Below are 25,456 nucleotides of genomic sequence, written 5' to 3' on the forward strand. Positions count from 1 at the left end.
TAATTAGTCATTCTGATCTTAGGTGATCTCACCTTTAAATTAGAATACACAGGAAAGCCTCAATAAATTTCAGTTCCCAATCCACCTAACTATTTTAATGAGTAAATACTTCCACTTACTATTAATATACTTGTCTAAATGAAAGAAAATGTATTACTAGGAAATTCATTGAGTGACAGTATATTTGAATTTTTTTTTTAAAAAGCTTGATCAAAGATGTAAATTCCCATCATAAGAATGACATGAAATATGATTCTTTGGAGCTATGTTAACAAAACAAATAACGACAACAATAATAATATATTGTAAAAGAGCAAGAAGGGAATAATTTCACAATACTAACCTAAAATCAACCAGCAAGAACAAGATGTGAAAAGCAACTGGACTTACAGTCTCAGTTCCAATAAACTCTTAGTGTGACTTTTAACAAGTCATCCACCCTCACTAAGTCCCCTCTTTTGCACAATAAGGAGATTTAAATTATCTTAAAGTTCTTTCCCAATGTTAAAGCAGTAACATAAAAGTGTACTTGGCCATATCATCAATGTTGCATAAATATTTGTTGGAAAAAAGGAATAATTTTAAAATTCAGCATGTATCTTCAAATATCTAGCAAACAGAAAGAAGATATTTTTACATTAGAAAAAAGATTTTTAATGTGAAGGCAAGTCTTTTATGTCTTTTTGTTGGAAGAATATTTGGTTTTCTATGATCTAAGATCAGTCAAAAAAGAATAAAAAGCCAAACAGTTTTGATTATGGTCATTGGATGTAAATAAAAGAGTTATACTTTCAAGTGAAATCAGGATTTTGCAAGCACAACTTGCAGATATTCTAAGATGTCAGAGGAACTATAGTCCACATCCCCATTGGTTTTAACAATTATTTTTCTTGGTTTGAAAAAACACATTTTTACTTAAAAAGTGAAAGCAAAAAACTACAAGAGTGAAAATGAATTTTTCGTTATTGTGGTAAGTTAAATATCAATTTAAAATGCAAAATTGGATCTAAGTATGTACAGAATCCAAATCTTAGGTCAAATGTGAAAAGAAGAAAATAAAGTTAAAAATGCAAACAAAGAAGAATAAACACATCCTGTTAATTCAGCTCTTGGATGTAAACATTAATTCTGGGCTACTCTTCTTTTCTTTTTCTTTTTTTTTTTTTTTTTGACAGAGTTTCGCAGTGTTGCCTGGGCTGGAGTGCAGTGGTGCGACCTCGGTTCACTGTAACCTCCGCCTCAAAGGTTCAAGTGATTCTCCTGCTTCAGCCTCCCGAGTAGCTGGGATTACAGATGCTTGCCACCACCACCAGCTAATTTCTTGTATTTTTAGTGGAGATGGGGTTTCACAATGTAGGCCAGACTGGTCTCAAACTCCTGACCCCGTGATCCACCCACCTGGGCCTCCCAAAGTGTTGGGATTACAGGTGTGAGCCACCGCGCCCGGTCTAGTTCTGGGTTTACTAGGTCATCCTTTTTTCCCTCTCATCAGTCTCTTCAACCAAAGTCTGAGAAATGTCAGAACATGAAGGATCTTCATATCCACAAGATCTAACATAGATCCTAATTCATCAACGGCTGATTCATTACTTCAGGGAATACACAGCAGACACCATTATGTGCCAAATGCTTTCTCAGACAATAGGAACTTGGCAGTGAACAAAACACACATGGTTTATGCTCTGCCCCAGCTACCATGGAGAGAAAGCATTGAACAAGGAACTGCATGCACAGCATGTTCCTATGGAGAAATGGAAGGTGTAGTAAGAACCTCTAAGAGGCAGAACTAGTCCCAGGGGGCAGGGAGTTGCCACAGCGAGAGAGTGAGGGGTCTGGGAAGTGTTCCTTGAGGTAATATTTCCAAGCTGGGACTTAAGGGGTGGTTAAGTAAAGGCAAGGAAGAAGAAAAAATGTCTGCAGTAGGTTGGGAAAAAAGTGAAACAATAAGAAAAACTTCCAGTATGATGGGAGCACAGAGACTGAAGGGAAAGAGTTGTGACTGGGCACAGAGGATGAGGGAGTGAGGGAGGGAAATGTCATGCTCCACTCTGCCCTCATTACATATTAACGACAATATTGGATTAGATGGATGAAGGTACCATAGGGAAGGAACATTGGAGAAAGGCAGGCTTGGGGAGAGGGGAGGATACACACAGTTTTGTGCACTGAACTTTTAGGTCTCTGTGAGTCGACCAAATAAAAAGTTGGATATTATTATCTGGAGCTCTTAAGAGATGTCTGAGTGGATTGAAAAAATGTCTATACATTTTCTAAATAGGTAAGTTAAAGAAACTATGGGGCCAGGTGCGGTGGCTCATGCTTGTAATCCCAGCATTTCGGTAGGCCATGCTGTGCAGATCACAAGGTCAGGAGTTCGAGACCAGCCTGGCCAACGTAGTGAAACACCATCTCTACTAAAAAAAAAAATAAAAAATAAAAAAATAAAAAAACTAGCCGGGCATGGTGGTGTGTGCCCATAGTCCCAGCTACTCAGGAGACTGAGGCAGGAGAATCGCTTGAACCCAGGAGGAGGAGGTTATGGTGAACTGAGATCATGCCACTGCACTCTAGCCTGGGCAACAGAGTGAGACCATGTCTTAAAAAAAAAAAAAAAAAAAGAAAAGAAAATAAAGAAAAAGAAAAAAGAAACTATGTAAGTGGTTGCTGTTGCCTAAAGAGAAAGAATAAAATAAGATGACGACTTAGCTGAAGAAAGCCGTCATGTTATAGATTTGGCTACATAAAATGTGCACATATGTGCATATATATGTGTAGGAGGCAAAGGGGTTTTGAGGGATATTTACTGACTAGCCCAAAAAAGTGCTCAAGGATTGTTTTTATGAACTCTGTCTACTTTATATATTCAAAAGATCTTAGAGAAATTCTTGAGTAGGGTAAATTTTTCGAAGTCCAACACAAATCATGCCATATAAATCTGTATGACATAAGGCATAAGAGAGTTAATTGCCATATATTTCAGTTCCTGGAAGAATATTTTTTTTTTTTTAATTTTTGAATGTGTGGTCTGTACTTATAGCATTTTTACAATTCATGAGTTCTTAGTTATTTGAAAATCATCAATGAAGAATTTATCTTGTGTACAATGAGCAGATTTACCTCACTAAGAAAATGCAAGTAAATTATTTAGGGCTTCTTTCTTCAGAAATACTTTCTACACTACTTTCTCGATTCCTCTTGTCCACCTCTGGGGTTTTATAGGAATGGTGATACAAAATGCCAATGAGGCAATGTTTAGTCTACCCAGATGTGCATATTTAGGGGTAATTACTTAGCACTCAAGCAGAAGTATTTAAGTGCCTGACCTCTAGGTGACTAACTCTTGGGCCAAGAGTAGCATTTATTTATTGCCAGAAATGTTAAAAATACATGAAAAGCTAAAAAACCTGTGGGCTTATTTTGTCTTTCCCAATAAATTTAGTTTACTTTGGAATAGAAAATAATTTCAGTTATGGTTGGCTTGGGAGCAAGAAACAATAAAAGAATGTCATAACACCTGGGCTTGGGGACAGTTGGAGAGAGAAAGTGATGAGTGCGAGAGGCTGTGTGTGTGTCATCCTTGAATTGTGAAGCAGCAGGTGCTCATGGCTCCCAAAATGCACGACACAGACAGTTTCACAAATTAGTAATGAGTTCTGGTTCTTTCTTTTTTGCCTTTCCCTTTCTTGTCCTTCGCCAACATTTAACTAAATACGGTATTCTTTCTTTGATTTCTTTTGTTCACAGTTAATTGTATTCTGTTTGTTAGCTTCCAAATGTATGAATTTTGTCTGAGGGTAGAAAAAAAAGTTCAAAGGGCTAATTAAGCTTATTGAATAGGGTGTTAGAATAGCAAATATGATTTTTATGCTCTGTTATGTTGAGTCTTGAAATAGTTTGACTGCCGGTAAAATATCTTTTAGCAACTAACAGCTAGAAACAGATTCATCAACAGTGTGTTTCTTATTACAATTTGGGAAAAGTCATGTTATCTGATAACTATCATGAGTAGTTAGTATATTTTATTAAAAAACAACTGTACATTTGGACCAGTACAACAATGGACAGGCCAAATGAATGAATAAAGTGAGTAAGGATTTTCTATTACAATTAAAGGCAAAAATAATTCCATCAAATGTGTATAAGGTTTTAAATTACTATGTATAATTGTTGTACAAGTGTCTTGTTTCCCTAATCATTAAGTTGTTGGTATGTAGGTTCATTGTATTCCTCCATTGGTAAGATTCTGGATACCAAAAGGAAGGCAATTTATTATTAAAACTTCTCTTCAGAATAAGTTAGTCACAACAATGGAAACTGAAAGTTGACAACATTTCAACCTCATACAGCAAGACTTTACCTATATTAAAATATAAGTTTAAACATATGTAAATTTGACAAATTCAAACAAAAATAACTATAGCCCTATTAACAACCAACATGTTGTTATGGGTGGCATACATATCATATCAACCACACTAAAATGTTTAATCACTTTTTAATATTAACAATGAATCTCTCATTTATATGCAGGACTATATTGTCTATAATTTTTTCTAGCTTGAGTTCAGACCACCTAGAGGATTCTGTGTATACCAGATGATTTGTATGTCACACTTATCTATGGGCTCATGTGCTTTCTGAGACCACTTTGACATTATCTAATGCATGAATAGGCCCTGCATGTACACATTGGTGCTGACATTTGCATTTGTCTTATTGGTGCTATTGTCTCTGATAAAGAGGACTGGTTTTTCATTAACAGTAATTTTTAACATGTGTTTGTAAGTTTTATAAGATTCAAGAGGATTCTTTTAATTTTCATAACCATATACATACAAACATATACACACATATAATTGTGCTGAAATCCATAATATTCTAAAAATTCACCTATTTTTCTATATCTGCAATAGCATTAATCTTGTATATCCAAGATGTCTCATAATAACATATGATTCAAACCTTAGGATTTACAAATTAATTAGCATGACCTCAGGTAAAATAAATATAGGCAAAAAAATCCATTCTTTCCTCAAAAATGTTTCTTCAAGTTTGTGATTGTTACTTCTTGCACATATGATAGTTTACAAAAGTATACTTCTTTTATACTAAGCCAAGAATGATATATTTGGAGCTGATTAAGTAACACAATTAATGTCATACAATATCCTAAAAATGATTGAGTTTAAAATGCAGAATAAAAGCAATTGGGAGGATTATGGCAGTTAATCATTTTAGGCATCCCTTTGAAGAATCACCTTCACTTTAAATAGAAAACAAATGCTCTTGTTACTGTTTAGTATTCATGTTGTTAGGCTGCATTTGTCGTCTAGAATAGATGTTTGACTATAAATGTTCCCTTCTGCTTTTATTCTTTTCTAATAGTATGGTCATGACAATATACATATTTAGCTCTTCTGAGCATTTAATACAACTCCCTTTGGTATTCTCTATGTGATTTTACTCAGCAGATTTGTGTTATTAAAGGGTATATAATGGCACACAGAACGTTTGGAATCCACATAGGAACTAAACAATTTTATTTATCGTTAACATTCAACTAGTCTATTTTGCAGGTACCTTGCAGTAAGTGTCATAAAAATGAGTAGTTAGACATTTTTAAATTGTAAGAACTACCTATTTGATTAACCACTGATTTTATTTATGTAGCACAGAACTTATAAACCCTTCCTGCATTAGACTGGGCTTCAAACATTCAATAAAACACATTTACTGAGTCCAAGATTAAATCATACATTGTTTAAAATTAATTATTCCTTTTAATTGCATTGTATAAACAGAGATGACCTGTTAATTTAAAGAAAATCTATCAGCACAAAATGAATTCACTCATATAAACAAGCAAGATGAACTTGACCTTGTTTGAACTTGTTTTGATGTGGCCCAGATGGTAGGCTACATGCTTGAATAGCAGGCTAAAGCTGAGGAAAAACTCATATAGCAAGATCTAGATTTATAGCCTTCTGCAAATTCCTACCTTGTATTGTCCTTTCAGCATCTGTTCTGCCGCCACTGCGGTCAGCTTCTATCTCTGGGGTCAGAGAGTCTAAAAGCACAGAAAGGTAAGAGTGACACATATTTCATTTGATTTCTATTGTCCTTTTTTAAAAAAAGAGCAACCTGTTACTTTGTTGCTGAATTAAAATTACATAAATCTTTGTCATCTTTTAAAGGTTGAACAAACTATAACCATAAGAATTTTCGGAAGATTTGAACAGTAAGCAACGCAACATTGTTCATAAAAGAGGATGGGGGTTGGGAAATTCTCAAATTAATATTTTATTGTGTTTCAGTAGAAAAAGATCTGGTTAAACAGAGACGCAATGCCAAGTCCCAGATACTGGAGTTCAGTAAAAAAACAGTGGAAGCACCCATAAAATAAGGCATTTTCCCCAATACGTTCTTCCCACCCTGCTTTCAGCTTCAAGTATAGCTGAATGAATCACAAGATATAGAAACATACAAAACTACAAACACATGTCTAAACTGTCCTTTAAGCATTAAACATGACAGTTATTCATGCAATAATATACACCCTCTTACCATTTAAGACCCTGAGACTATCTGTGGAAGCTGCCTGTTTTAGCGTCTGTTCTGCTTGTTCACGCCGTTTCGTCTCAAACTCAAGTGCTTCCTGCAATTTTCTCTTCGCCTTCTTCTCCTTCTTTAGCCTCTTTTGAACTATGGCTAAAAAAGAGTGTATGCATATTATTATTATTGAAATTTTTGTAATGCTGCTAATTTACAAATGGTCTATGTTTTTTATATTATTCATTTTGTTTTCCTGCTGGACTGAGTCTACCTATAAAAAGAGAGTTCCAAAAATCTCCACCTTTACCTAAAATAATTCCCAGTAAAATAATAAGAAGGCCAATTTTTATTTTAGCCTAGAACTATTACATTACAAGAATAGCTTTAATTGTCATATGTAAAGATAAATTTAATAGGAAACTAATTTTAGTAAATGTTTGTATTCACTGATAAAAGAAGCTTGATTAAATGAATTTTGTGGCTTAGTTCTCTGTCCTTGAATCATAATAGTGCAGAGTCATTTGGATAGTGCAAACCCTTATAAGCATGCCTCTTTCCTATTTCCTCATAGGGAATCAATTTTGAGCTGCAAATGGAGCATCTCCCCTAAAAACGCTTTGGAAAGCAATATTAGACCAACTCAGTTTTCAATAATTTCTTCCTTGAAAGTTTAGGAAGTGCAATAAATATTTTTTGTACATTAGAAAAAATACTCTTAATTATTGTTAACGTACATAAGCAGAAATATTTTTGTTGGGATGAAGTTGTGATGATTCCCTGAGAATATTTTTCTCATAGCAAATTTACAGTACTATGATACATTTTAAGAAAATTATTCTACTTTCACTCTGCAGAAATCTGAGGCAGTATGAAACCTCATTGCTAATAATAATATGCTACTGGTAACAATAATGATGAGCCTTCTATATTTTAAAAAATAGATAATACAAAAAGTTGATTATGAAACATTTTTCTCCAACTGGACAATTTAAATATTTGTATATGATATATACTCAATAAATAATAACTAATACTTTACAAAATGTATATCAACTATGCTTTCTGGAAGATAATTGTTTTAACCTTTACTCTCTATATATGTATACATATGGTAACTACTCAGCATATGGGAATATGCATTTTTCTTTAAAATTATCTTTGATGGTTGATAAACATTGTAGACATCAGTGTGACAGACTCAGTATGAGAAAATGCTTCTCTTAATCATGAAGACTACTCATTCCAAATTTACTATTTGATTTCTTACTACAGATTAAAGAATAGCAACACTTTTAAAGCAGAATATTTAATCAAAATATAAAATAATAATGGTTCAAGTAAGTATTTTAGTTTTCGCTTCTAATTTCCACATAATCCTGTTTTTATTATTACTAATATTTTTAAGATGGCAGCTCATTTACATGTCACATATATTGTTGCTGTACCATATATTTTTAAAAACCTGCTTTGTATCAAAATGTACACTGGCTATGGTGTTATACGAAAAGTAATTGAAACTGATTTTAAATAAATGTTAATTTCCCTTATTTAATGGTGTGCAAATCATGTGCTTACCTTAACTAAATTATCTGCCTACTGTTTCCCTTCCCAAAGATGATTATTTATGAGTCTCCTTGAAAAGAAACAGTAATTTCTGAAATATTTATTTGTATTGCATGCTCTTGTGGCTCTAAAGGCTTAATATCCTGCACTTTTCCACTGACGGCTCACAGTTTCCTCCTACGTGATTGAACCCAATGGGATTGCCATGTTCTCTCTCTTCAGGGTAATACACTGCTACAATAGACGCATTCATAATAGATAAGTATTGATAATTATTGCCTTGAATTTACTGTTCGTAATTAATTAAATGGGAACTTTACGGTATGATCTGCGAATGTTTTGCCCTCTAGTGGTTAACGAAAGAAAACAGAATGTAAATCCTCCCAAAAGGTTTGAACCAATAAAATTCTGAAGGTCTCTCCAGTAACCAAATGGGTACTTTAGGAATCCCTGGGCCTGCCTTTAAGTTATGTAAAAAAGGACTAAACAAAATTTAGTAAGAGCAAAATAAAAACATGGCTGCTTCATGGAAGATGATTCCATAGATTGAGCTCTTTGACCCAACTTCCTTATTCACTTGGAATACAGCCATTATCAATGTTTACCTTGTTTTGATTATGTAAATACCTGAATCTATGGAAGCCACATTATTTAGAACTGTGCTATACATCTGGGATGACAGCTTCCCAAACTGACCAAATTCCAAGAATACATTAGCTATTGCTTCATAATAGCTAATAAAACAACCTGGTAAATCCTGCTAGTTTAAAAGCAAAACGGAACGATTTTTAAATGACCATGTCAAACATATACAAGAAAATAATGTGGAGCATTTATATTGGATATATATTAAATGAATGAAAAGAAGCCCCCACTTCACTTCTAGAATACTTAAAAGAATCATAGTTGAAGCAAAGAGGCAGCTGATCGTAGACAAAATAATCTTCAAATTCATACATAAAATAAAGATGCAAATATAAATGACCTTCAAAATTATCTATAGATGTACTGTACAGTGTGATAAAAGAAGCAATTCACAGATCAATAATAACATTATTTTATCCAATAAGAATTTATATCAGTTTCTACTCTGTGTACTTGACCTTGTTGGATGAAAATGAGGCCTTCAGAAAGAAAATTATACAAACATTTAACTTTGGTCATTTGTTCAGATATTCATCCATTTTCAATTTCAGTTGATAAATATCTTAGTAAACCTGCTTCGCTTGAATAATCAGTATTTTTTATTTTAGATTTATGAGTTTAACTCAAGTTTTTCAAAGGGCAATTGTGAATTAACATAAAATTTTTCTTCATGGCTATCATTAGAGTTTATTCTTCTCTTAAAGAACATGAATTTTTAAACTCAACCATCAATAAAAGTTATATAATTGATGATGTAATGGCATATTTCAATTTCCTGAGGTAGGAACAGAAGAGAAAACATGTACTTTGGAGATTAAGAAATACAATGAGCCTAGGATTCAAATTCTGCTCTGAATTTTAGCTACCGTTAAATTAAAAAAAACCCTACAATTTCAAAATAAATCATCATCACAGTATTAAGATGTTTAATATTTTCTGTAAATATTAAACTTATTTGGAAATTTAGAAATACCTCTATTCTTTTGTTCCATAGCCAACTGCTTTTCAAGTGTTTCCCTTAGTTCTCTTTCCCTTAAAAAATCCATCTTCAGCTCTGTTTTTTCCAGTTGGACCTGCTTCTCTTGAGCTCTGGCATTATCTATGGCAACTTTCAAGAGCCCCTGTACAAAAAAGATATTCGGAATGGTAATATTTTAATACAAAGCACATTTCGTTCATTACTTAAAAGCATTTTAAGAGCGAAGAACCCAGTGATCAAATGATCTAATTCTTGTGCATTCACTTTGCACTCACTAGGACAAATACTATAACTAAAGCACAAAACTCCTAAGTCTAGTTAAACTATTTTCGGAAGACAAATATTTATGGCATGCAGGTTTAATTGCTTCTAATTAGAATATCTAGATCCAAAGTTAAATGAGGGCAGCACGTAAGCGTGTCTAAAAAATAAGAACTGAGAAGGAAATTAGGCTGAAACTCCTCCACAAATAATTATCTGACATGGTTTATGCAACCTTCCAGGATTCTGGCAGTGCTCACCTTTCTCCTCAGAGCTTATTCTCCCACTCCCTACCATGAGTACATAGCCGCAATGGTCTCCTTTTGGTTCCTCAATGCAACAATTTGCTTCTGCCCCCACAGACTTTGTTCTTTCTGTTCCCTTCCTGAATGCTTTTCCTCCAGATCTCTGCATGGCTCACACTCTCATTTCATTTCATCTTTGCTCAAAGTCACCATTCAAGAGAGGCCTTCTCTTACTACCCTGTCTCCAAATGTATCTTATTACTCCCTCCCTAAAATTCTTCATAGAATGTATCATTATGTGTTATTGACATATATTTATTTGTTTACTGACTTATGTGTTCTCTATTAAAATGTAAACTCTCTAGGGCAGGGGCATGTTCTGTCATTTGGAACTATGCCCCCAGGCCCAGAAAGTGCCCACTATATACTAGATTTTAAAATTTCACAAATAGCAATTAGAGTACTGCTACATTTTTCTTGAGATACATAATAGATTTAAGGGATCTAAAAATCAGTTTAGTAGTATATTACTTTTTAAAAAGTCATTCAAGATGGTTGTAATAAACTCAGGATAACTCCTAAGAAATGATTAGGCAGTGTAATAATTTAAAAGAACATATAGAGAAAGAGAAGTTTATTCATACAACTAATCGTGGATATATTTATATATTTTTTGACATACTGTATGCTTTTAAAAATTAGCAGTATTTTAAGGTTCTTAGAAAGCAGATATGGAAATATGTTAAACATATAAAAAGCATTCTCTGTTTTCTCTCCTAAGATACTCAGAAACAGTTACTAGTGAAAATTAGAGCTAAAACTTCTCTTCAATTCAGCAATACGAAATGAGTTTTTGAAGTAGAAGATATTTTGCCTTGGTCTGTGAGTGTCAGAGACTGAAATTTCAACTGAAGTTAAAATGAGATGAAAGTTGATGTCATTTGTAGATGTACTCTAGGATGTGACTCCCTTGCAAGATATTATGAGCAGTTTGAATCAGGAATTTCTACTCCAGCTTGACTTGTTAGCACAATAGAGAGTCTTACTTCAGTTTACCAATATAGTTTATAGCATTGCTGTAAGCCAATTTTATTCTCTTTTGACCACATATAAATTATTCCATATTTGCCATACCTGACCCTGAATCTGCTGGTATAATTCTTGTGATATGAAACAAGCTGAAGAAAGATTTCTCTGTGGCAGTTCGCCCCTCCCCACTCTTTTTTGTTTAACAATAAAACATAGCTGCTAAGGAAACTGCCATCTTAACTCAGCAACATTCCTGTGTAGGCTTCTTCTTCATCAGGAACAAACAATTAGTAACAAATGAAAGAGATCATTACATCAAGTGCCCTTTTAGATCACCCCAATTAAAACTTTAGCTGTATTTTAATTCTAAGATACCAAATTCTAATTTTCTGCTCTGATTGCTCTTGTTGACTTATCTTTGAAAGATGTACTCTCTGTGCAATGTCTAGAGATTATTTAGCAAGATGCCAATGTTGGCACCACTTAATGTGTTGATTGGTTGTATTATCAGTAGCTGTTTAAAATAAATTACTATTAAACTATTATTGTCCTTGGCTGACAAAACACAATATTTTGGTGTTATTTAAATATGAAACAATCATTATGAATAAACATGTTGAATAATGTTAAACCGCAACTCTAATTTGTGTAATTTTATATTAATATTCGTTGTAAAGAATGAAGTTGCTGAGAGCATTTATGCTTACTGTTTCCTTTTGTTACAGTTGCTGCTAATGTGACTAATGTTCATACATTACCTATTCCTGCTGATTATGTCTGAAAAATATTAGCTTTTAGGATCCAATACTCTCTGGGACTACTTATAAGCTATATAATCTTAAATGTAATTTTTAGGCTTTGAATCAGTGCATGTCAGTAGGAGTCCAGTGTGAACAAAAATCTGTACTAGAGCCAAACTGATGCATATGCAAAAGTATGTTACTGCCAGTGACAGCTCTGCTTCAAAAAATACAGAAAACCGATTAAATTTCAATGCAGCAGAGGGCTGGGAAAAGCAATAGGAAGTAGTGTTCACAACATCTACAAATCTTTAGGACACCATTGTAGTCATCAATGACAATGGTACTTTCAGATTTGTGTAACTTCTGTAAAATTTCCAGGTCGATCACATGCAAACGGTCACATTAAATGCGGCATCTTACTTAAACATGCAATATCCAGAAAACGCTGTGGCAAAAATGTGTATTACAGAAAACGATAGAAGGTTTAAAGCACGATTTTTTCTCCAAGGGAAGGAAGGTTCTTAGGATATTGAAGTTGGTTAATGACAAGTCTAATGAAATACATTTTAAGCTTATGCCACAGCAATGGAGAGAGATAATAGTTGATTGGCCCCAAACTTATTTTCTATGAGTGAGGCATAATGGTTGTTAATATACATAAATGTCATTTATGACATTTTCTAAAATAATCTAATTTGTAAATTATTTTCATCATTTTTTAGAGATTGAGTAGTTTTTTTTTTACAGGACACTGTTTCTAGCAATGTTTCTACTGTTGATATGGCTTCGAAAGTACAATATCTGTCTATGTAAGAGGAGTTCAAATAATATTGCTAAGAAACATTTCTTAGTAACCTAGCTAGATCCTGGAGGAAAAGCTTACTTGATGCATGTTTGCATTTAACATAAATTTATTTCAGAATCCAACAATAAGTAAGGTTTCTCAAGTGTCACTGAAACTCATGTGACAAAATTTGTTCTCAATAATGTGTTGCTTCTAATGAAATTAAAACACCTTAGTTGAAGAGGATTTTAGCAATCACCATCCTAACCAAATACTTTTAAAGATGAGAAAACCAAGGTGCAGAAGAATCAAGAGACTGATTGAAAATCCCAAATACTGAGTAGAGTACGCCTAGATCAGAACTATCCAGCTACTTAGTCTTCTTTATTATTATTTTAATGTTTCCCTGGTCTCTTTTCAGGGAGAAAAAGGATAATGTCCCTTGGAATCAGGAACTTTTGTAGACCAAAAAACAAACAAATAATCAATAACAAACACATAATCAATAGTACAGTATCAACTGACACTTTTTTTTTTTTTTTTTAGAAGGAGTTTCGATCTCGTTGCCCAGTCTAGCGTGCAAATGGCGCGATCTCAGCTCACTGCAACCTCTGCCTCCCAGGTTCAAGCAATTCTCCTGCCTCAGCCTCCCAAGTAGCTGGGATTACAGGCATGTACCACCATGCCCGGCTTATTTTTTTTTTTATTTTTAGTAGAGTTTTCGTCCTGTTGGCCAGGATGATTTCAAACCCCTGACCTCAGGCAATCCACCCACCTCAGTCTCCCAAAGTGCTGGGATTAAAGGCATGAGCCACCGCGCCTGGCCCAACTGACACATTTTCAGAGAAGTTCTTGTAACAAAATATACTACCATACTCAGTTTAATACTATGATTATTGTCCTGCAACGCCGATGTATGACAGGTACAAGCAGAGAAGATTCATAATATATAATTACCATTGAAAATAAAAACATAATGTAGGGCCAATATATTTGATACAAGCTTCCCCATATTTTGAAGTCAATGTCTATTTTGTTGGGGTTTATGCAAAGTCTCCTCCTAATTAATTGTATTATATAGAATTATGTATTATAATTAAATTATGTATCAATAATTAAATTATGATTAAATTTAATATTTAAAATATTATATTTATATAATAAATCAATATAATAAATAACAAATGTATACTGTACTAAATAATATATTAATATAACAAATGAACATATAATAAAATTATTATAAATACAATAATTTTTATAATTATAAGTTTATTATAATTAAATTATAATTAAAATTATGTGTTAACAATGTAAATAAGGAAACTATTATTTTATTTTAAAATATATTAAAAAGTAAAGTAAAATTATTGGCCATGATACTGAAATGTAAAGAACTGAAGATGGATAATCAGAGTACAGGTATTCACCTCCATAACTATTTTCTGGTCCACAAGCATACATGATGGTGGTCCCATAAGCTTATAATATCATATTTTTACTGTACCTTTTCTATGTTTAGACACACAAATACTTGCTATTGCGCTACAGTTGTCTACAGTATTCAATACAGTAATCTTCTATATAGGTTCATAGCCTGGAAACAATAGGGTATGCTGTATAGCTAGGTATATACTAGGCTATATCCTCTAGGTTTGTATAACTGCAATCTATGATGTTTGCACAACTACAAGACTGTCCAGTGATTCATTTCTCAGAATGTATCCCCAGTGTTAAGCGATGCATGACTATAGTTCAGTCTTATACTTAATTCTTTTTCATTTTCTTTCCACAAACACAGACGTAGAGAATAATTCCTCCTAGATACCATGGCTGGATTATGTCCATTTATTAGGCTATAGTGAATCAATCTGGAGCTGCCGTTTCTTGTGTGTGTATGTGTTTTTAAGATAGGGTCTCACTCAGTCACCCAGGTTGGAGTGCAGTGGCGCCATCATGGCTTACTGTAGTCTCAAACTCCCAGGATCAAACTATCGTCCTGCCTCATCCTCACAAGTGTTAATAGCTGGGACTATGGGCATGCTCCACCATGCCCAGCTAATTTTTGTATTTTTATAGAGGCAGGGTCTCCCTGTGTTTCTCAGGCTGGTCTCAAACTTCTGGCCTCAGGTGGTCTTATCGCCTCAGTCTCCGCTGGAATTACAAGTGTGAGTCACAGCACCCAGTGAAGCTGAAGCTATTACGCTTTTAACATATGTTTTAGGTCTTTCTTGTTTGCTTAATTCTTCCATGTAGATAGATTATAGTGAACCAAACTCCAATCATATAACCCCTCACGGCAAATAAATCTTCAATGCTAACCTCACTCCTAAATTTTATATTCTCTACTCAAACTTTACATTTTCACTTTTTAGTTATTTTAATATTTGCAAGCCACTTTTTAAATCCTTTTTGTAACAAGATAGATAAAGTAAATAATTTGCTCACAACCCTATGTGCTAAAGGGTTCTAGATTAAAAAGAGTGAGTAGGGCCGGGCATGGTGGCTCACACCTGTAACCCCAGCACTTTGGGAGGGGGGTAGATTACTTAAGATCAGGAGTTTGAGACAAGCCTGGCCAACATGGTGAAACCCCGTCTCTACTAACATTTTTTAAAAAAATAGCCAGGTGTGGTGGTGGGAGGCTACTCCCAGCTACTCGGGAGGCTGAGACAGGAGAATCACTTGAGAGACAGAGGTTGCAGTAAGCCCAGATTGTGCCATTGCACTGCAGCCTGGGTGACAGAGGGAGACTCTGTCTTAAAAAAAAAAAAAAAGAAAAAGAAAAAAGAAAAGCAAAGGAAAAAGAAAAAAAAGAGGAAGCAGAATTATCCTTTGATTACGTTCAAATGGTAGCTCATGTTCGAAGGTGTCATATCCAGTTAATTGACACTAAAATTTTAGTCTCCTTGCATAAAATCTCACAGGTTGTTCTCCATGGACAAGTTTGAAAGAGGAAGCCATAATGAAAGATTGACCACAATGAGAAAAAAAAAAAAAATGCCATATAGAAAAAGTGAAAGCAATTTTAAAAATCAAAAACTGAACTGTATCCATATTCCTTACTAAACTAAATTACTGTTCTTTACTCTAGATATCTGTATCCATTATCACTTTTAATTTTTAAAACACTCAAATGTCAGGAAGTAGTATAGCTCAAGCACTAACAAAATTCTTGTTCCCAATTACTTACATATATACATTTTATAAATTTCTAAATATAAAATTTAAATATAAAATGTTTATATATCAACATAGGATTTTTATAGGTCTTTTTTTTTCTTTTTACTTTAGATTTCTTTATTTATTATGACTTTTGTTTTCTTTTTTTTTTTTTTTTTTTTTGACATAGAGTCTCATTCTATTACCAGGCTGGAGTCCAGTGGTGCAATCTTGGCTCTGCAACCTCCGCATCCCGGATTCAAGCCATTCTCCAGTCTCAGCCTCCCAAGTACCTGGGACTACAGGCATGTGCCACTACACCCAGCTAATTTTTGTACTTTTAGTAGAGACATGTTTTCACCATGTCAACCAGGATGATCTCTATCTCTGGGCCTCGAGATCCGCCCACCTAGGCCTCCCAAAGTACTGGAATTACAAGCATGAGCCACTGTGCCCGGCTAACTTTTAATTTCTAAAACGCTTAAAGGCAGGAATGCAGTATAGCTCAAATAGTTAACAAAAGTCTGGTGCTCAATTAATATATATATATATGTACGTTTTGTAAATTTAAATTTTAAAATAAAAATTAAATAGAAAATCTTCACATATAATTATAGTATTTTTCTATAGATCTCCTTTTAAAACACAAAGAAGTAACTACAAAAATTTAATTTTGATGACGATGTCATGGAAAGGACATCTGTAGTAATCATTACAAATTTTAAATTCCAGGCTTTTAAAATTAAAGTATATCATATAAATTATTGACTATTAGAACAATAACACTTTATGGAAACACATTATTTTACAGGGTGTTTTGGTCATAATTTTAATAAAAAGTAACATCTAAAAAAATGAAGCTTTAAACTTACTACACAAAAAGTATGTTACCATTTTGACACAGAAAGCACAGAACCCTATTATATATAATTGAAACTGCAGAGGAAATTGAGGTAGACAGAATGTAATTACCCATATTAGAATTTGGACAGCAATCACATTTATACTGTATACCTAATAATCCGGGGTCATGACTGTTTAAACATTCCATACCATTCCTACGATAATACCATAACTCAGTAAATGTGACAATAGTGAAAGAGTTAGCATCTGCAAGCTTTTGTAAAATGATATGAAACCATTACTGACAATAAATGTGTGTATGTGTGTGTTTGTATATGTATGTGTGTGTATATATATGTATTTATAATATATATGTGAATGAAATTCAGTAGGATTTTAAATTTTTATTTCACCTGTGGGCACATATGTACATGCATGTATAAATATAGGCATATGCATATTAGACATACATATAAATATATAACTGCATCTATATATACACATACATATAAGATTGAAATGGACAAGCCTAATTTATCTATCTATCATCCATCTATCTATCTATCTTTCTATCTAAGATGGAGTTTCACTCTTGATACCCAGGCTGGAGTGTGGTGGCACAGTCTCAGCTCACTGCAACCTCTGCCTCCCAGGTTCCAGCAATTCTGCTGCCTCAGCCTCCCAAGTAACTGGGATTACAGGTGCCCGCCACCACGCCTGGCTAATTTTTTCTATTTTTTTTTTTAGTAGAGACTGGGTTTCATCATGTTGGCCAGGCTGGTCTCGAACTCCTAATCTCCGGTGATCCACCTGCCTTAGTCTCCCAAAGTGCTGGGATAACAGGCATGAGCCACTGCACTCGGCCCCTAATTTATTTTTAATAAAACATTCTTATGGTGGGTGTTCTAACTTTATCAGTCCCAGATCCCTATAATTTGGGAACCGAAATAATTTAGTTTGTCTTGACCATTGTCCTTTTATCTACTCTTATGAAAATATATCTTCAAAGCATATGGTAGGAAAAGGAGAGTATATTAAATCTACAGCCACCTACAATGAATAATTTTTCTAAAATTTGTACGTTTTAAAACTGGAGTTTTCTTTTCCTTCTTTTCTTTCTTTCTTTTGTTCTTTCTTTCCTTCCTTCTGAAATAATTATAGTTTGAGGTGATGTGGATGACATTCCTAATCTGAGTATTTCTGGTCCGTAGAGTGTCGATGAATACTCCAAACTGATAGGATTTGACTTTGAAATGTAGTGGTCATATACAATGCAAGAGTACATGTGTCAAACCTGCTCTTCAGATGAGCATGCTGTTTTACACTGATGAAACCCAGAAACGTTTTCTCTACTGAAATTGAAATTAAAGCCTCACTGACCTGGTTAAAGAGCTTTCAGTTAATGACAATACATGCAAATAGCTTTTCCTTCGTTTCATACTGAGTTTTATACATAAGAAAATGAATTATTCCCTTACTTTTCAGAACTTACATTCAGAAATGTTAAGGGATATTTTCTGAAAACATTTACCTTAACATATGGGTGAAATTTAGAAAAAAAAGTATTTTGTTTTATATAATCAATTATTTCACCATGATTTAGTATAGGCTGGATTGATGATTTTCATTTACTGCGTTATAAAACCTTAAAGTTGAATACAGTTTTGGAGACTCTAATTACATTAGTATTAAAAAATGCCATATTAATAGATGAGAAGATATGTTACATTAAAGGCCTTCTGTTATGTCCTTGGAGAGGTAAATAAAATTAATTACATTTCCACTGGGGGAAACTTTAATATGATAGGATATGTGTACAGAAAAATATTACTGAGGATATGGAATGTTAGAGTAAAAAGTTTTTTAAAAAATGGAGCTTACCAGCACACTATCAGCAACTTGTGCCTACTACTCACTAGCTACCCAAATATGGAGAAGTAGAGAACAAATATCTCCATCTGGGGTCCACATGATCACTTCATGTGTGGGCAAGAAAATTATGCTTTCTTCTATCCCAAGCACTCTTATTATCTTGGCTCCACACTCTATGTTATTGTTAACTGTAAGTATTTTTGATTCATAATGTACTGTACATAAAATATACATCCTGAGGACCACATAGGAAATCCGTGGAAAGTTTGGTAAGGCTTTTTGAAGTCTAGTCTTTGAAGAAATTCTATTAACTGAAACAAACTTATTCATGAAAGAAGGCATTTTTTTTGAATTCTTCTAAATTAGACGTATCTTAAATGACTAAACATATCATTTCCTCACTAGAAGGCCAGAAGTTTAAAAATAGCTAAATATTTATTAGAACTAGTGTGCTGTTGTTTAGTAAAATCAGACAAACTTAAACAGTTAAATCCCTCCCACTAGTTGGTAATAAAGAAAGCATTTTACACGGAATGAATTTTAAAGACCTATGTCATTTTCGTCAGTTTTTATTACAGCTTAATATACATATGTATATATCAAATATATGAGTGTTTCTAAGTCAATTTGATTAGTGTAACAGGTTTAAAATGTTAGTTGCTTGAAGAGTTTAATATCATGTTTCAGTCAGTCTAATGAATGGATTAAGTAGGAACAGTATAAATTTTGGAAAAAAAAATCTACAACTGGGTGTTCCATATGTCTTTCTTCCAGGTTGTACAAAGGCCTACCTGTATGTTAGTCAGAAGGGTCTCGATGGAAGACAGTCCGTCAGGAAACAGAAAAGGAGATGGAAAACCTGGAGGCAGTGGTTGTCCATGCCCAGTTAGAGAGAGTTTGTCAAGGCTGTCTCTTGCGGTTGGTGTAGAAAGCGGGGTCTCATCTGTATGTGATTGAAACAAAAATATAGAACAAGTTACGCTTGTCTGTTTTTATTAGACCTCAGTAATGGCTTCCCTAGTGGTTTCCAGAACATTTATTGCAAATTGGTTCCTGCTATCAGGAGAAAATGCTTTCTGCTGAATTTTCTTTAATGAAAAAGCTGTGGAGATACAACAAGATAACATTAATGAGTAACTTTATAAGCCTTTTAAATGCAGTCTCTAATGAGACTGAGTTTACAGTGCCATAGAATCTTTTTAAAACAAATATTATCTCATATATACTTGTGATAATATATTCAGGCTGACTTTATGGGCACCTTCCCAATTATCTCATTTTAGTTTGTTCTGTTTGGATTGACAATAGAATATTTCTAGAGCTCCATATGAGAGAGGGGCTTTGTATATTAGGAAGCTTCCTTCTCCATTAACCCTTCCTTTATATCAATGATTTCTTCAAATTTATTCTTAAGGAATTTACAAAAGAATGCAAAGTTAAAATCTTTCACTTTACACCTAAAAAGAAAAACTAGAATCCAAATATGTATTTCTAAATTATAACTGAATTATTCATTATCATTAAAATTAAAGACCTAATTTTTTTGAACTTGACCATTTACCTACATATTGAAAAATTACAGCTTCCATACATAAAAAAAAAAACAGTATAAAGGAAGAGTAATAAAATGCTACTTCTATAACAATATTCAGGGAATAAAGTTTAAAAATCCCTTCAAAATAAACTAGTCTTTATTTATTTAATAATCTTCAAAATTTTAAGCCATTTAGAGTAACACATGAATACAGATTCTTTTCGCCTCTCACAGTGAAATCCTTTTATTTAGTTTTTTTATTATTTAACCATTTTTAAAGTTTCACATAAGATAGATACAAGTTATGGCTTATTTTAGTTTATCATAATCACAGAGAAAATTTTATTCATGGCAGGATCCTCAGTTTTATAAATATTTTCATATTTCACCCCAGGAAAATTAATCAGAGCAATGTATTTGCACAGTCCCGATAGTATCTCTCAATTTTGCAAGTGGCTAAAAACTTCAGCACACTTGCCTTGTGCTTATAATTTGATTCCACTGTTCTCCTCAATCATTCTTTTATTTTTCATTACACCACCTAACCACACAACACGTTTTCCAATTACGTCTCTCCGGGGCAGAAATATTGTAGAAGCTGCCACACTTCCCTGTCCCTCACTAATGTCTGAACAAGTTAAATTCATCTCCCTCACCTTGCCACATTTCTAGTTAACAAACCAAAAGGAAACAAAAGATGGGGAGGGGAGTAATGGCCAGAAGGCCTCCTATTAACTGCAGTCCTCTCACACTCACGACTCCGCAGTTTCTCCTTCTACTCCCTCCTATGTTAACTTATTGAGACAGATGATCTGAGGCAGCAAGTACTAGAATAAGAAACAGAGTAAGCAAACTAAAGTAGGACTCATGTTATTTTTCTTTTTAATCACACTTGTCACCAGGGTTAAAGAAAGATGGCCGTGAAGGGGCAGGGATGCTGCATGGCTAATGTGAGCAAGGTGATCTTGGACGCCATTTACCTAGCTATCATAAATTACTCTTCCAAACCAAGGCTGCTAGTGTTTTCTCGTAATAGCTCTGGAAAGGCACTTGTTAAACATATATGTGCATGTGAAATTGTTTAAGAATGGAGAGCAATATTTTTCGATCATCATCACCTTAGCTGTCACATGCTAAAGAAAATGTGGCTTAATAGATCATGGGGATAATAATTGCTTGTCTCTTAAAGAAAGGCATAGAACCAGATGACCACCTGAGGTTGCTTTCAGCTTTAGAATCTATGATTCCAAAATTATTAAAGACTGTCCAAGAAAATAAAGAATCATATGTATGTGTACACATTTGGGCTATAAGTTTCATCATCCCCATGATTATTTGATTTAACTTCAGTGCATTTATGCTTGACTATATTTGGCTGTTGTGTGGATTAAATCATTAAATCACTCATGATGCATAAATTTATGTAGCCACTATTTATTTAACATAAACAATGTGCTGGATACTGGAGATCAAATGCTAAAAACACAACCGGAAAGCCTCAAGAGACTCATGTAGCCTAGAGTGACTGATTCCAATTGTTAAATAGCTAACTCATATAGCCAGTAATACAGTTTTCCTTCCCTCATTATTTCTTTAGATATTCCATTTATCCAAACATAGCATTAAAATTCCGTATATATATGTACATGTGTGTGTGCATGCCTTTAAGCATATTTTTTTTTCCTGCAGCTGTTTTAATGGAATGCTCATCTTGGAACTCATGGTTCCAGCTGTATGAGAATAGGCTATTATTTGTTACAAACTTATCTAATTGGATTCCTTCATTTATCATTTTACATAGTGAAGATACTACATAAGGACACGTTAACTCAATATGTACATAAGAAATTAGCAAATCTGGGGTAGAATGCTTAAGAAATGAAAAAAATGCTTCTTAAAGTCAATACACAATTTTGAAAAGAAAACAAACTAATCGAAGATCAAAAAAAAAAAAAAAAACAAGAATACCTTTGGGTCTCATGACCCTATTATTTGAGATAAAGTTGTCATCTTGTGGTAATTAGCATCATAGAAGATTTCGTTTAGCTCTTCCTACAAAGATTGTAATATTGGGTCCGTAGTTCCACCTTTTGAAATAAAAGTGACCTTTGATTTCCTAAATGTTCTAAGAAGATTAAAGCAAAAGTTTGAGAGGTCAATGAAGAAGAGAGTTTTGACATCACATAATCTCCACTGACTCAGAGTGAATGATGATGAAATACAAGTTCAAAAAATACCTTATTCTGATTGATATATCAGTACATATTTTTAGGCTTATTTTTAAGAGAAAGTTGGCTAGTCAGATGTCATGGATTTTAGATTAGTATAGCATTTGACAATGTAATTTCTTTTTTTTTTCCTTAAAAAATATTTTACTTTAAAATAATTGTATACTTACGGAAAAGTTACATGAATTATACAAGAAATTCCTTCATACTCCTGTAATGTGTGAATGGCTGACCACAAAATACATGTTTATGCATACTTCCTGACACATAATGACAAGTGATGTTATTTTACTTTAAAAAGAGGTTTTCACAGAAAGAATTAAGTTAAAATCTTGAGATGAGGAGATCATCTTGGTTTAGGATGGACCCCAAATCCAATGGCAAGTGTCTTTTAAGACAAAAGCAGAGAAAGGTTTGAAATAGACAAAAGAGAAGACACAGAGAAGAGAAAAGGCAAAGTGAAAACTAGGCAGATATTAGAATATTTCACCTACAGTCAAGAAATGGAGACAACCACCAGAAGCTAAAAGAGACAAAAAATGGCCCTTGGAAGGAGCTTACTTCTGCTGACACCTTCATTTTGGACTTCTAGTCTCCAGAACTGTGAGAGAATAAACTTCTGTTGTTTTAAGGTACCAGGGTTAAGGTCATTTGTTATAGTCAGATCTGGAAAAGTAATAAAACTCCAGTTCGCCAATTGTTTACATTTTGTCACATTTGTTTTTTTTTAAGTTTTCTCTCTGCCTCTGTCCCTCTCTTGTTCTCCCTCTCTCTTTCTCTCTCTCTCTCTCTTTCTGTGTGTGTGTGTGTGTGTGTGTGTGTGTTTGGTGTGAGGGAGGGTGCATATGTTTGAACCATCTTCCCCAGTTAAGCCTTAAGACTTCAGTGTATATTTCTTAAGTACAAGGTCACACTCTTAAATAAACACAGTCAAAAATCAACAAGAATAACATATGGAGATGATGATGATTTAATCAAGAGTCCAAATTCCAATTGTATTATTTTTGAGATTTTTTTTTTACAGTAGTTACATAACAAATATTTTAACTTTTTTGTGACATGTTCTTAATGAGTTTTTTTTTACGGGCATGTAGTAGGCACAAAGTGGCCTCTAAGAAGGTCTGTGATGATTTCTTATCCTGTTAGTCACATCCCGTCTGGCCCTTTTCTCTTGACCTAACGAAAAGAATACAACAAATATGAGATGTCACTTCAGAGACAGAGATTTGGTTATAAAATGTCTAACTTCCATTTCTCTCCCTCTCTTTTGCATTGATGCCATGGGTCAAACCAGTTGTCATGACATGAGACAGCCCTGTGGAGACGTACATGTGACAAGGGACTGAGTGCCAACCTCATGAGTTCGCTTGAAAGTAGATTCTCCCAACCCAGTTAAAGCATTTATGGCTGCAGCCCTGGCTAACAGGTTGATTGCAGTCCCATAAAACCTTAAACCAGAAGCACCTGGGAAGCTGTACCTAGATTCTTGATCCACAGAAACTGTAGGATCATAAATGTTTGTTGGTTTAAGCCACTAAGCTTTGGTATAACTTATTGCACAGCTATGGATTGGATAACTAAAACAGTATGCAACTTTTTTGAATACTCTGGCAAATATGACAAAAATAACTTAATGTTCAGGTAGTATTAGCTGCTTTGGATGTGGAACAACTTCTTTCTATTCAATTTCCTCATTTACAGAAAAAATTGGTTAAATGAGACAAATGTAGGACCACACAAATCTAAAATTCCACATTCTCTAATACTTTTTATAACAATTTATAAAAAATTATTTAAATGGGTTTCTCAACTATTATGATTGAAGAGTAACAATGTATCAGTTTGGAGTTAGAAATTTTAATAGTTTTAAAATTATTAATTTCAAAGATTTATGAATATCTATATAATATCTGAAAAAGAATTAGTCACATAAATACAATTTCAGAGCAAGTTATTAATTGCTTAGGTTTACAATCTCTACTTTATAAGGATTCTTAAATTATTTTGTTTCCTTTTATTAAATTAGATCATAGTTTCGTCAACTATAAGACAGCACTCTCAATATCTTTGATGGCAAATCAGATGCAGCAAAGGGTGCATCTTCCTAAGAAAAAAATTAAGCACTTTCAAAAGATGTAGTAACTAGAATACTATTATATTTTAGAGGACTACACATGAGTAGGGTCTAGTAGTTATGCTAGTTCTTTAGATAAGTTGTTAGTGGAATGAAACCATTGCAATTTTCAATTTTACAGTAGTATAAAGCCATTACAATTTTGATACTTTGAATTTTTATTTTTTTTTCCTGGGTTAGCAATATGCAATGATATGAAAACATTGCAATTTTCAATTTTACAATACTATGAAACCTTTGCAATTTTCTATTTTACAATGGTATAAAACCATTGCAGTTTTGATACCTTGAGTTTTGAATTTTGACTTTTTTTTTTTCCCCCTGGGTTAGCAATATGTGAGATATGTAACACTTTATTATAAAATAAGTTTTGTGTTAGGTGATGTTGCCTATCTGTGGGTTAATGTAAGTGAGCACATTTCAGGTAGGGTAGGCTAAGCAATGATGTTTGATCGGTTAGGTGTACTAAATGCATTTTTAATTTACAATATTTTCAAATTACAATGGGTTTTATCAGGATGTAATGCCATTGTAAGTTGAGAATTATGTGTATTTTAATTCAGTTATTTGAAACTACAGTGGTTTTCTAAAGAAAAATAGAGCAGCACATATTATAATCTTGACCAGAAAAACTACCTATTAACATCTTAATAATTACATAATAAATATATTGATAATTATAACAACATATAGTCAGTTAGAATAATAGAAAACAAAATGAGAAACCAGAAATGGAAGAGAAGAAAATGTTTAAAAATTAAGTCACTTATCAATAACTATCAGTAAGATTGATGCCTCTGTAAGACAAAGTATTTTTCTCTCCAATCTTATCACACATAACAATTTAGCAGGATATCCTAAGGAACAATGTTGTTTAAAAAA

General features: G+C 33.4%; 1 protein-coding gene across 2 annotated transcripts in view; it reads right to left on the bottom strand.

The window, feature by feature from the left end:
* Positions 1–25,456, bottom strand: part of DACH1 (dachshund family transcription factor 1) — a 438,934-nt gene that overhangs the window by 33,254 nt on the left and 380,224 nt on the right. For both annotated transcript variants that reach the window (XM_007960558.3, XM_007960560.3), the window contains 4 exons: positions 19,470–19,621; positions 9,734–9,881; positions 6,565–6,708; positions 5,999–6,067 (listed from right to left, as the gene is read on the bottom strand). In XM_007960558.3, the coding sequence (XP_007958749.3) occupies positions 5,999–6,067; positions 6,565–6,708; positions 9,734–9,881; positions 19,470–19,621 (513 nt within the window). The remainder of the gene's footprint in view (positions 1–5,998; positions 6,068–6,564; positions 6,709–9,733; positions 9,882–19,469; positions 19,622–25,456) is intronic.

The sequence above is a fragment of the Chlorocebus sabaeus genome, chromosome 3, assembly GCF_047675955.1.
Source record: "Chlorocebus sabaeus isolate Y175 chromosome 3, mChlSab1.0.hap1, whole genome shotgun sequence".
Lineage (NCBI taxonomy): Eukaryota > Metazoa > Chordata > Mammalia > Primates > Cercopithecidae > Chlorocebus > Chlorocebus sabaeus.